The sequence below is a fragment of the Leptopilina heterotoma genome, unplaced genomic scaffold, assembly GCF_015476425.1.
Source record: "Leptopilina heterotoma isolate Lh14 unplaced genomic scaffold, ASM1547642v1 Lhet_65, whole genome shotgun sequence".
Lineage (NCBI taxonomy): Eukaryota > Metazoa > Arthropoda > Insecta > Hymenoptera > Figitidae > Leptopilina > Leptopilina heterotoma.
Genome location: NW_025111152.1, coordinates 851,696 through 865,110, shown reverse-complemented (window position 1 = coordinate 865,110; position 13,415 = coordinate 851,696). Strand labels below are relative to the sequence as shown.

The window sequence follows — 13,415 nt, the reverse complement described above, 5'->3', positions numbered from 1 at the left end:
AGAAATCGACTATTTTAAAATTCTATCAATTATTGTTTAGTGAAAATAAAAATTATGTCAATGTTAATTCGTGAAAATAATTTTCTTAAATTTTGTATTCGATAAAAATAAATTCGTAAAGTTACAGATTCTACGTTTGTGAATTCGACATAATAGTCATTATGCTCTTTTCATTCTGATACAAATGTATGCAACCCATGTGATCATAGACATTTAAGTCCAACGCACCACAATAGGTTTGCGAAAGTCGTTCGCGAACGAGACGCATGCGATAGACAAGGACACAAATATATCTCTGTCCTTTTCTAACACATGCTTTGCGTTCGCGAACGACTTTCGCGAATCTATTGTGCTTAGGCCTTTAAGGCCAACGCACAACTGCTTCGCGAACGTCGTTCGCGAATGTAAAGGCCTTTCTCCAAAGGCCTTTCTCCAATAGGTTCCCAAAACTCTGTGTCTGCGTCGGTTGCTATAGCAACACATGCTAAAATCAACGCAACGCAGTCATTCGCAGACAAACGCAGAGTTTTTGGATACTATTGGAGAAAGGCCTTAATAGGATCCAAAAACTCTGCGTTTGTCTGTCAAGGAACTTAGGCCGCAGTCCCATGGCAGCGTTTTGCGTTGTGTTGTAATGAGAGAGAATGCAGCAAACGTATATTTGCGTCTTTTTCTTTCCCATTACGACGCAACGCAAAACGCTGTCATGGGACTCCACCCTTACGAAGAGGCGGGTTCCTCTCTACGTGCCGCACAACACGAGTGAGTGCCGCATGGTGGCGCGTAGAAGCTTCCGTAAGACAGAGAAAGAAAGACATATACTTCTATCCTTCTTAAGGCGAGAACAGAATGCCTATGAAAACGTGTACGTTAACGTGAACGTGGTCACGTGACCCATTTGAATAACATTGTGACGTCAGCACGTTACACGTTCACGTAGGCTATTCTGTTCTCGCCTTTAAACTCACTGCTCAACGCAAAACGCAGCATGTAAACACAGCATGAAGGCGATTTTTTCGACAGATGGAACAGATGGAGTATTGCAATAACCGATCCCATTGTGGACTGAACCTAATAGATTATAGTTTGACCATCTCTAGTCTTTTGTACATCATTGCATGCCTTTCTTCTTGTTGAAAACGAAGAAACTGCGGCAAACGCAGAAACACGCAGAAAGTAGAGCTTTTGATTCTCAACTGTTAAAAGTCAAAGATAATTGAAGACAATCTCTTCTTTGTCACATTTTACGCGGGGGTAGTGAATCACAGAGTTTTGTCCTCATATATTCTGTTACTTGTAATTTTTAACAGAAACGTAAGTGTTTACAGATAAAAATATATTGAATAGTATTATTTGCATTACCGGCTTCTATATCGATTTTCCATTGCCTGTTGCCTTGTTGAAAAAAAATGTATTCTTAAAAAAGTGATCGATATTTCTTGTAAGCATGATAAAAGTTTTAAAAAGATATAGTAAATCTCCAATTTCTGTAAAATTCTATCAAATTGTTGTTAGATTTATAAAAATACGTTATGACAGTGATTACTTTGGTAATTTTCGCAGTTGTGAAACGGTTTTTTTGAAATCGAGTATCCCCTACTCTCTCTCTCTCTCTCTCTCTCTCTCTCAGTTAATCAAGTTATGTCAATTATTTGTCTTTATTTATTTAATATTTCAGTTTTATTATATAATAGGACAAAAAAAATTCTTGTGAATGAAAATTTTATGCTTGAAAATAATTAGCCGAAAAATATTTGTAAAATAATTACTCTGAAAGCCATGTGATATTAATTAACCAAATGCGAATAATATTTAATCACTGTTTATGTTTTTCAGTGAAAATGCCAGCCAGAGAACCCGACGCATCAGGTCGAATGGCCAAATTTAAGTTCAATAACAAACATGATGTAAGAACAATTTTCTGTTTTTTTCAAAATCACTAAAATATTTCCTTATAAAATTAAAACATTTGCATTATTCCTAAATTGCTTTTCTTCCTTTTATAATATAATAGTGTATGCATGACTTTCAGTCATTAAAGATAAATTTGCATGATAAATTTATCTTAGTGAATATTCTCTTAAAAAACTTTATTGCAAATACAAATAATTTAACTTTTTTCCTATCTAAACATGAATTTAAAAAATACATATATTTTCAAGTCTATTTTGACAATTTGTAAATTCAGATTCTGCCAAAAAAGAAATGTTTAAAAATGCAAAAAAAATTTCCTAACCAGAATCAATGATTACCTTTATTTAAATATTGATACCTTTTTTCCATTAATTAAAATCCAAAATGTTTAAATATTAAATTTGATTTTTAATACTTTTTGTTTTTTTTAATAATTTAATAAATGAATTAAATATGAATAATTTAATTCATTTAATTACAAAATTAATACAGGGATCGCAGTTAGTTCCCTTTTTTCCTATTGTCCCTCTTTTTATCCCCTTAAATTAATCAAATTTCCTAAAACACCTGATATCCTAAATTTTCTCCCTTTTTCCCTTTATTTTTAAAAAAAAATTATAAAAGTTGTCATTTTTTGTTAATTAGAAAACTTTTAGTTGTGTTTAACCCGTCAGCACTATCGCTTTTTTTAGTGTCTCACTCGCACTCCAAGAGTTCCCTATAGGTTGAGTAGTGTTGCGTGAGACTTTTTCTCTATAGCGCGAGTGCTGACGGTTTAAAGAAAAAATTTTTATTTTTCACAAACTTTGGAAAAATTTTAGTATTTTTTCATAAAAGGTAACAAATATAAAATAAAAATTTTACTTCTAAGAAAAATCCGATTTGTTTGCAATTTTTGAAAAATCGTATTAATTTTAGAATAAATTTTACTAAATTGAACGTATAACTTAATTATTTTTTTATAAAATTTACTACTGATATTATAAAATTTACTCTGGAATAACATTTTTATATTAAATTTTACTATTTTTGAAGGAAATTTTTCTAAGTCCCAAGTTAATTTTACTAATTTTTTTTCTAAAATTTACTTCGTATATCGTAAATGTCATGTAATTTTAAAACAAATGTAGCATTGTAATAAAAATTTTGATTGAAAATGTAAAGAAAGTTACAAAGTTAAAGTTGTAATAAATTAGGTTTTAGAATAGGGTAGGTCCATGCCTAAAAAACCAAAGTTGGCTCCTACTTCTTCGACTTTGTTGAAACTTCTAAATTTTTAAGTGGAATACATGCCAGGAAAGAGCCCAAAATCGATTTAAAAAAATTTTGGTTTTACGAGGTTTTTAAAATTTTTTTGAAATTTTGAAAATGATATATCTCAAAGAAAAAATAACGAAATTTAATAAAATTTACAGGAAATGCTTATTATTGACTAACAATTATGAAAAATATTTCGTCAAACAAAAAATTTTTTTTTAAACAAATTAGTTAAAAAATAATTTTTAAATAAACAATTTTTTGAAAAGTGACATTTTTTGCTTTTAATAACAATGATTCGATTCCCACTTATTTCACGAGTATTTTCCAAAAAAAAATTGATGGAGGGTCTGAAACTTTAGGATATATTGAATTTTTTGTCCTTGCGCGCAACCGTTAAAAGCGCATTTTCAGGTTATACTCTACATACAAACTAATGTTCAAAATCACCTATAATTCTGAAATTTTAACCGAATTCAATTTTTCTTTTTGGAAAATGCCAGGCTATAAATTTTTAAGAATACTGTGCATTTTAAAAATTTTTATTTGTTTAAGGAGACATTCCAGTTCAAAACAGGAAAAAACAAGGCCTTTTTAGTATATATATTATTAAAATAACTACGACATTTATTTATAAAATTCCTTTTACACGCGACAAATAATTTATTTAAGAATATGCAAAAAGTTTTTTTTTCATTTTTACTTCAAAATGGCGGCGATATACGCCATTTTTAAAAATGTCCATTTCTTATGGTAAGATCGATTCCAAACTTTGTAAAACAGATAAAACCAAAAACGAAGTGACATTCTCTTCGTTAAATATTTCTTTAGTTGTGGAACCTCAAAAAAGTGGAACTTTCTTCCCCTCCTTTTTTTTAGAGTACTTTTTCCCCAAAACATGAAACAAACACATGTTTTTATTCAGAATTTCTCTTATAAATAAAAAGGGAGTTGGAAATTTTACAGTTTTTGAGATTCCACTTATAGACAAGATGACAATGAATCAAATGCCGTTTGATTTTTCAAAATCGCTTCATAAGAACCAGGGACCGTCACGGAATCAAAACAAAATTAAAAAATACTTTTGTTTTGATTCGGATATGGGTATCAGAATCAAAATTCCACTCTATTTAGTTTTGATTCCAATATCAAAATCAAAATTCAACTCTATTTCGTTTTGGTTCCAATATCAAAATCAAAATTGAACTCTATTTCGTTTTGGTTTGAATATCAAAATCAAAATTCCATTCTATTTCGTTTTGGTTTGAATATCAAAATCAAAATTCCATTCTATTTCGTTTTGGTTCCAATATCAAAATCAAAATTCCATTCTATTTAGTTTTGATTCCAATATCAAAATCAAAATTCTTTTTTGTTTTAATTTTGATAAAATACTACTGCGCGTGTATAAGTCTCATTGAACCTAAATTTTGTTGCAAATGTCAAATATATCAGAAGATAATATCGTTTTTACATACGAAATCTGAAATAGAATTCGAATCGACTTCTGTTTCTATAAGAAAACCGAATTGCAGTATTATAATATCAGAATCAAAATAGGAAGTAAATTTTGTTTCGTTAACGTATCAGAATCAATATAGGAAGTGAATTTTGTTTCGTTACATTATCGGAATCAAAATAGGAAGTGAATTTTGTTTCGTTACAGTATCGAAATCAAAATAGAAAGTGAATTTTGTTTCGTTACAGTATCGGAATCAAAATAGAAAGTAAATTTTGTTTCGTTACAGTATCGAAATCAAAATAGAAAGTGAATTTTGTTTCGTTACAGTATCGGAATCAAAATAGAAAGTAAATTTTGTTTCGTTACAGTATCAGAATCGAAACAGGAAGTAAATTTTGTTTCGTTACCGAATCAAAATCAAAATACATTAATAATTTCGTTTTGTTTTGGAATATCGTAACGAAATCAAAATTTGATTTCCGTGACGGTCCCTGATAAGAACTCAAGATTGATAAGTTTGGACAATTTTTTAAAAAAATCATCGGACTTGCTTGAAAATCGTTACTCGGGGGTCGCTAATTACGAATATCGTATCAGATTTTTAAAATTCAAAATGGCGGATCCAATATGGCGGACAATTTTTTTTAAGTAATCAGATTTGCTTAAAAATCGTTAATGGGGGGTTTTTGGAGTCGCTGATTACGAATACGATATTAGATTTTTGAAATTCAAAATGGCGAATCTAATATGGCGGACAATTTTTTTTAGTCATCGGATTTGCTTGAAAATAGTTACTGGGGGGTTTTTGGGGTCGCAGATTACGAATATGATATTAGATTTTTGAAATTAAAAATTGATTAATTTTGAAAAATTGCCTGCCATATTGGATCCGCCATTTTGAATTTTTAAAAACTGATGTCAGATTCGTAATCAATAACCCCGAAAACCCAGACAATTAAATTTTTAAAATAAATCCACAATTTAAAAATGTTTGAACAATAAATTGAAATTTTTAAAAATTTAATTGAAAATAATTGATTTTCTTCAAGTATTTTATTATGTACAATTTTTGAAATTAACTTTTGCAGAATAATTTTTAATTTTTAAAAATTCCCTGTTGCGTCACTCATACGCCACAAGAGACAGCGCCTTAACTTAGGCAATGTGGTGGCAATCTACTAGCGACAGCTATATGTTGTTAATTTATTTTAACAATTTTTTTTATGTAAAGATGGTTATTTCATCCCCTCCTAAAAATGATGTATTATTATTAATAATACACTCGATTCTCGTTATAACGACGATCTTGGGACTTCGAAATCTCGATATTACGACGGAAGGAGGAATCCTACTTCACGTTCTATTCAAACACATGAATTTATCTGTGATTAACAGAACAAAACGTCAAATACGTGTAAAAATTTCGTAAAGTATGTTTATTTATATTAAAAGTTTCTGCATTATGGAATCAGTTAAAAGAAAAAGTAAGAATTTTTAATAATAATCAGATCACTGATTCTTTAGGTTAAATAAAGTTAAGGGTTGATTAACTTAGTCGTTTTTTTTTGAGTTAACCAAAATTTTGGTTAAATTAAATTCTTAAATTCGTTCGTGTTTTTTTTGTCGTTGTATCGAGAGTTTTAATGTTCGTTGTAACGAGAGAACGTTGTAACGAGATTCGTTATAACAAGATTCGAGTGTATAATAAATTAAATGTTTAAAATGCGATTAGAAAACATTAATTTTAAAGTAATTTTAAAAATAAAAACCTTTATGTTTTTTCTAAACATTTTTACAACATTTTTAATCTTTGTCAATAATATTAACAACATTCTAATTATTAGATTAAACATGAAATAACCATGTTTACATAAAAAAAATTGTTAAAATAAATTAACAACATATAGCTGTCGCTAGTAGATTGCCACCACATTGCGCTGTCTCTTGTGGCGTATGCGTGACGCGGGAGGGACTTTTTAAAAATTAAATAACTTTGTTATTTTTAAACAAATTTATTTGAAATTTTCAGAAAAACTTCGTTGAATAATATATAGAACAACTTTCTCACTGGAAGTTTGTTCAACTCAAAATTTCCCTCGATACTTTTTCTCATCGAAAATAAGATAACTTTATTGCTGACAGGTCATTGTTTATAATAAAAAACAATTAAACAAAAAATAATTTTAAAATGTTTTATGACTTTTTCTGTTTTAGCAGACCCAAATGAGTATGTACATAAAAAATTCCGAGCAAATTCATTAACATTTTGTATGCAAAAAGACCGTCTGCATTTTAAAACTTAATTAAATTTCTAAACACAAATTTTTTGGTTTTTATTTTTTAATATGAGAAATATTAGCTCTACAAAAAAAATTCATTAAGAAAAAAGATGTATTTTTTTGTTATCTAAAAGATGCCGTTCTTTAAAAACCAAAATTTTGAGTTTTCATTTTTCTCACTTTTGACCCGACTGACTGGCTTCTCAGCATTTCAGCCGAGCGTAAATCGAGTTATTTGATTGACCTCCTCAATTATTTTCAATTATAAATTTCCGAAAGTTTAAATACGTACCAAAAATGATATAAAAATTTTTTATAGTTATTTTTAACGTTTTAGAGAAAACAGTCATGTACAAATTTTTTAATTAAAATTCTAGAAAAAATGAATTAATTTTTTAAAGTATAAAAAAATTCTTTTAAGAAATTGAATTATTTTCGAAAAATTATGTTACAATATTTTTAAAAAAATAATTCTTAGAATTGTCTTATCAAACAAGTTCAAAGTTTCAAAGAAACTTTGAACAAAGTAAATTAAAGTGTTTAAAATTTTTCCTTTTTAGACTTATTAAAATTTAGAAGAAATCATGTTCATATTTATAATTAAAATCTTGAAAAATAGAAATAACATTTAAAAAATTCTAGCAAATTTCAATTGTTTGGAAATTTTTCAATTGTATACATAATGAAAAATTTCTATTTTTAGTAGTTCTTTTGTTTGTAATATTAACCTTTTAGTTTTTAAAAACGTCAAATTTGTATTAAAATATAAAAAGAAACTATTAAACAGTATGTATTAATAATATATATTTTATTTTTACTAGAAAGAAAAATAATTGGATTGATTATTATTTCTAATAGGAAGCACGTCGGAGAAGAAACGAGGTTAGCGTGGAATTGCGAAAGGCTCGTAAGGACGATCAAATGCTGAAACGTCGCAATCTCACTGAAGATGACAGTGATCCTCAAAGTCCACCGGGAGCAATTAAATCTCCGGCTCTCTCTGTGGACGAAGTAATCACTGGTATGATTTCTTCCGATGAGGCGATTGTTCTTCAAGCTACGCAAACATGTCGAAAGATGTTGAGCCGCGAGAAAAATCCACCAATTGATACCATGATATCGAAGGGAATTGTACCACGTTGCGTCGAATTCCTTGGTTATCATCATAAGTACGTAACTTGGTGATTCAAGATCATTCAGTTTTCTTAGTTCTTAAATTGTTTTTATTTCTATGTTGCAGTGCTTCCCTCCAGTTTGAAGCTGCATGGGCATTGACCAATGTTGCGTCCGGCACTTCGGAACAAACTCATGTCGTTATTGAACACGGAGCAATTCCAAAATTGATTGCCCTCCTCGAATCTCCCCATCCAAATGTGGTGGAACAAGCAGTTTGGGCACTGGGCAACATCGCCGGAGATGGGCCACCGGCTCGTGATCAAGTCCTCTCTCAAGGCGCTATGCAACTTTTAGTTGGTCTTATCAAGCCTACTATACCTGTGAGTATTGGCAAAACTTTATCATTTTATTATCTCTCGTCACTTGAAAATAAGAAGAAAATAAGAAAAACTATTCATTTTAGGTTACTTTTGCACGTAATATTGTTTGGACGATATCAAATCTTTGTCGCAATAAAAATCCAGCTCCGCCTTTCGATAGTGTCAAAGTCGCTTTGCCAATGTTAAAAAATCTTTTGACTAACAATGACAAAGATATTCTTGGTAAGCTAATTTTAATTATGTTTTTCATTTATATAGTTAAGTTTCTTCAAATTAACATAAAATAATAATAACGACGGGGGAAAATTAAATTAAATTTTTGTAGCAACCTTGATAATATCGTGTCATTCTAACTTGAATTCATTATCAAGGAAAATAAGTTTCTTCATTATTTACTAAATTAATTGTAAGAGTATAAATGTGATAAGTACATAGGATGAATGTTTTGTAATAGCGGATGCATGTTGGGCGCTTTCTTACTTGACTGATGGCCCCAATGAGAAAATTCAAGCAGTACTGGACTGTGGACTTGTTCCGCACTTGGTTGCTCTGCTCGGTTCATCAGAAGTTCAAGTTCTAACACCTGCACTGCGCTCAGTGGGCAATATTGTCACAGGCAATGACACTCAAACTGATGCAATCATTAAGGCAGAAGCTACAAAATATCTTTGCGCTCTCCTGCAACATCCAAAAGGTAATATTGTTAAGGAGGCGGCCTGGACTATCAGCAATATCACAGCTGGAAATCCAGAACAAATACAACAGGTCATCGACGCTGGCATTTTGCCACCTTTAATAAATGTTCTTCAATCTGTAAGTTTCAAATATCAATTAGTCATTTATTTTTATTTTCAAAATTCTGGGGCCAATTCGTTACACTTTACATTTTAATTGCATTTTTCTAGAAAGTGTGTAAATATTTCAGCGATTCCATGTCAATTGATCAAGGGGTTTTACGGTACAATGCTTATTTTTAGAGAGATTAAATTATTTAAAAAAATGTCAATAATTTTGACAAAACTTATTAATATTAAGATAAGTAAATTTGTCAATTTTAAAAAATACTAATAACATAATTTACAATACTACGAATTATTATCAGATTTTTCTAAAAATTGGTTGCATCCACTTTGGATATGAAATATAATGAATTGTGACTCTATACCTATTTAAAACATGTAATAATTTTTACCCCTAAAAATAGATTAATGTTAGGAACTTAATTTTTATTTTCCTTTAAAAACAGGGGGACTTCAAATCACAAAAAGAGGCAGCATGGGCAGTTACTAATATGACATCCGGTGGAACCGTTCAACAACTCGCAATTCTCGTTCAAATGGGAGTACTCGGTCCGTTCTGTAATCTTCTCGATTCCAAAGATTATAAATCGGTTGTAGTTGTACTCGACGGTTTGACGAACATTTTAACAGCTGCTGAGAAAATGGGAGAAGTCGAACGAATTGCCATTATGATTGAAGAAACAGGCGGTCTTGATAAACTTGAAAATTTGCAACACCACGAAAACGAACAAGTCTATCAGAAGGCCATGTCACTAATGGACAGTTACTTCACAGAACCCGTACGTCATCTTTGTACTTTTTTTTAGTAATTGTTGTAAATTATTATTATTATTATTATTATTATTATTATTATTATTATTATTATTATTATTATTATTATTATTATTACTCTTTAGGAGGCGGAAGATCAGAACTTGGCACCAACGACTGTTGACGGCCAACTCAATTTTCAAAGTGGAGCTGCACCACAAGGCGGATTCAATTTTTGAAAATTATGCTCTAGGCTTACATTCGAGATAAGATTATTTTTCACTTTGTAAATAATTCAAAAACTTGAAAAGAAAAAAAAGTTGAATGTTTAATTTTGAAAATAATTCCACTTCAAAAGTAGCAAGTATTTTCATTCATGTTAAAATAGTCAGGGCTTTTTTTTTAAAAAAAAGTTTTTTCAAACTGTCTTCTTTAGTTTTAAAGTAAAATGAAACATTGTCAATATATCACTCAAGAGTATTAAAATTACTGATTATTTTTTTTGCCCGCGTAACTATTAATATAATTAAGACGCGAATTTGCTTTCTAACTTGACGAACTAGTATTACTATTAAGAAATGCATCATTATTTTTACGATATCAATATACGAATTATTATTTAAATTTAGAAACTCGTCATTTTAGATTTTTTTAATGGATAGTGATGTCTAAACCTTGTTTTTCTTTGATATACTAGATAAAAATTATCGTTTTCTACATCGTGTGATAAAAATGCGGTACAGTTTCTTTTCTATAGATTTTATAAATGAGAAACAAAAAAAAATGTATTGGCGACGTTCTGTCCGAAAACTCTGTTGAAAAAGATTACAAGTCAAATATTTTCTATTTTTATTACTGTCCAATAAAGTTTTTGATACAAAAACCAGAGATTTACTTTTTTTTCTCAGTTACATTCTAGTTTATGACAAGTAAGCAATTCTTTAGCTACATTCATTTTTTTATAGCAGATACAAATTTGATAATTTTGCGCTACATTCATTTTGGTACAATATCAATAGTCATCGACAAAACTGATTTTTGTTTCGAAATGCTTGTTATTAAAATTGCATTAAAATTAAATGCGCAGAGAGCAAACAAGTTAATCTAAAAGTATTTATGGTTTTTTTTGTATATAATAGCGTTTAATAAATAAGAACATATACACATATATATTTGTGTATAAATATATACAAATAACAAACAATATAATTTGTAACTTGGAAAAATTACTTATCAAATAGCTCTATACAAAAATTTGTTTCATACACTGCACTGATCTGCATTTTGCTTACTTGCAAGTTTAAGTTGAAAAAAAAAATAAGTCCTGAAATTATTTCAGTGATCTTTCATCGTTTTAAACAGATACTTTTAAAAAATGGAAAAAGAATCAAAAAGTAAATTACGATGTTTACAATAATTATAACATTCTGTTAACAGTAAATAACATTTTTTAAAGAGTTTTAGAAAAAGTAAGAATAAAGGTGAATTAATTTTCAAACAAAATAGACATTTGACAGAAAATAAATGTAAAATGAAAAAGAAATTTGAAGAAATTTATTTTTCATAAACTTGGATTTAAAATACTAAAACTTTATATACCTATTAAATGTAATAACATTTTTAGAAAAAAATTATATATAAATTATATATTTTATATATAATTATATATAAAGTTTTAGTATTTTAAATTCAAGTTTATGAAAAATAAATTTCTTCAAATTTCTTTTTTATTTTACATTTATTTTCTGTCAAATGTCTATTTTGTTTGAAAATTAATTCACCTTTATTTTTACTTTTTTTAAAACTTTTTAAAAAAATCTGTCCGCGCAAGCGCGGACACATTCTCATCCGCGCTTCGCGCGGGGGCTCGCAAGTTTCAGCGCGCCTCGGGGCGCGCGATTATTGATCGTCGCGCTTCGCGCTCCGGCGATTATTTCGCACGTCGCGCTTCGCGCTCCGTGTGTTGTTGCGCGCTTCGCGCGCAAATGGCTCGCTTCGCTCGCCGGGGTCTGCAATTGTTGTGCATTATTTATGTTCTTGTTTCCTATTATATGTTTCATAAAACAGTTTTTTTTCTTAAAGTTACTACGACTTTAAGGATTACATTCTCATCACATGTTTTAGTTTGCTGATGATTGCGATATTAAGTGAATTTAAATGTATATTTTTGGTCTTGATGATTAAAATTGTAAAGTTATTTTTAATTATACTAACTCTCTTAGTAAAAACATGATTTGCAGAAGCAGCTAAAATATTTTTAAAGAATTAGTATCAAATTTTTTGTGTAGTGTAGACCGGAGCGTAATGACTAACTTTTCACTCTTTGTTTACTTACTCAGACATTTTTGTTTTAATTAAGTGTTTATCTCCTAGAAAAGTTACTCTGCGGTATATTACTTTCTCATATGTGATGAGAATGTAAAAAACCATTTCCAACAAGATAGGACCAAAAATTGAAATGTAAAAAGGGGTCACACCAGCGCAACTGTATTAAAAAAATTTCATTGATTTTCTAAAATGTTATATCTTTTATGAATATATTTTAGTTATAACATTTTAGAAAACCAATAAAATTTTTTTAACCCAGTTGACCTCGCCTGACCCAAAAACTTAAAAAAAATTAAGTTTCTATGAAAAAATGTTGTAGAGAAAAGTTGTTTGTATTTTTCTAATCGAAAGTAATATAAAATTAAAAATATTGAAATTTGAAAAAATTGAATTTTCAAAATTTTGAAACTACTGTAGTTTGTGTAGTTTTCGACGAAAATGGCTGGCTAACGAACTCGATCTGTATTTTAACAGTAACTTTGTGCATGCAAAGTTGCAAGTTGATGCAATAAGTTTTTCAAGAGTTATCGTAGGGACACCATTGTGTCTACAGACAGACACGAAGACAGACATACAGACAGACACTTTTTCTAGACCATGTTTAACAGACTCAGGGGACCCCAAAACGTCGAGATTTCAAGAAATTAGCGAAAGTCAATTTTCGACCAAAACTAATACTTTCTCATGTGATAATAATGTAAAAATGATTAAAAACAAAAAATATATTCAAATAGTGCAATTGAAAATGAAAAAATCATATTTCGAATTTTATATCGGTTAACCAGAACTCAAAAAAAATTTGTTTAATTTAGAAATACTAAAAAATTAAATTTTTAATAACTTTAAAAAAAAAATTTCTGAGTAATATGTAAAGCAATATTTCTAAACAATGTTGAGAGACAAAAAAAAAAATATTTTGATATGAAAGTAAAATTTTTTAATTCTAGATAAACCGTTTGGCTAAATCTGGCCCAAAAACTTAAAAAATATACCTGGCCCAAGAACTTAAAAAAAAAAAAAAAAAAAAATTCATAACTTTTTTGTTTTTTGTTGTACTGAAAAGTGTTTAAGGGAAAAGTTGTTTGTTTTTGCACCAAATTTAAGGAAAAAATTTAAAAAAAATATTTTT

The 13,415-nt window shown here is 29.1% G+C and overlaps 1 protein-coding gene across 1 annotated transcript; it reads left to right on the top strand.

Moving 5' to 3' along the window:
• The first annotated feature begins 1,114 nt into the window (after positions 1 to 1,114).
• On the top strand, positions 1,115 to 10,841 carry LOC122509965 (importin subunit alpha-1). Its single transcript, XM_043624322.1, has 8 exons — positions 1,115 to 1,314; positions 1,837 to 1,907; positions 7,771 to 8,081; positions 8,153 to 8,408; positions 8,492 to 8,630; positions 8,863 to 9,221; positions 9,655 to 9,987; positions 10,105 to 10,841. The coding sequence occupies exons 2-8, from the start codon at positions 1,842 to 1,844 to the stop codon at positions 10,195 to 10,197; spliced, it is 1,557 nt and encodes a 518-aa protein (XP_043480257.1). The 5' UTR covers positions 1,115 to 1,314; positions 1,837 to 1,841; the 3' UTR covers positions 10,198 to 10,841.
• The last annotated feature ends 2,574 nt before the right edge of the window (positions 10,842 to 13,415 follow it).

Excerpts from the sequence above, each read along its gene's own strand:
- LOC122509965 (XM_043624322.1), top strand. The coding sequence starts at position 1,842 with ATGCCAGCCAGAGAACCCGACGCATCAGGTCGAATGGCCAAATTTAAG. Across the intron at positions 8,631-8,862 it reads CAATGACAAAGATATTCTTG|CGGATGCATGTTGGGCGCTT; the intron begins GTAAGCTAATTT and ends GTTTTGTAATAG. Across the intron at positions 9,222-9,654 it reads TAATAAATGTTCTTCAATCT|GGGGACTTCAAATCACAAAA; the intron begins GTAAGTTTCAAA and ends CTTTAAAAACAG.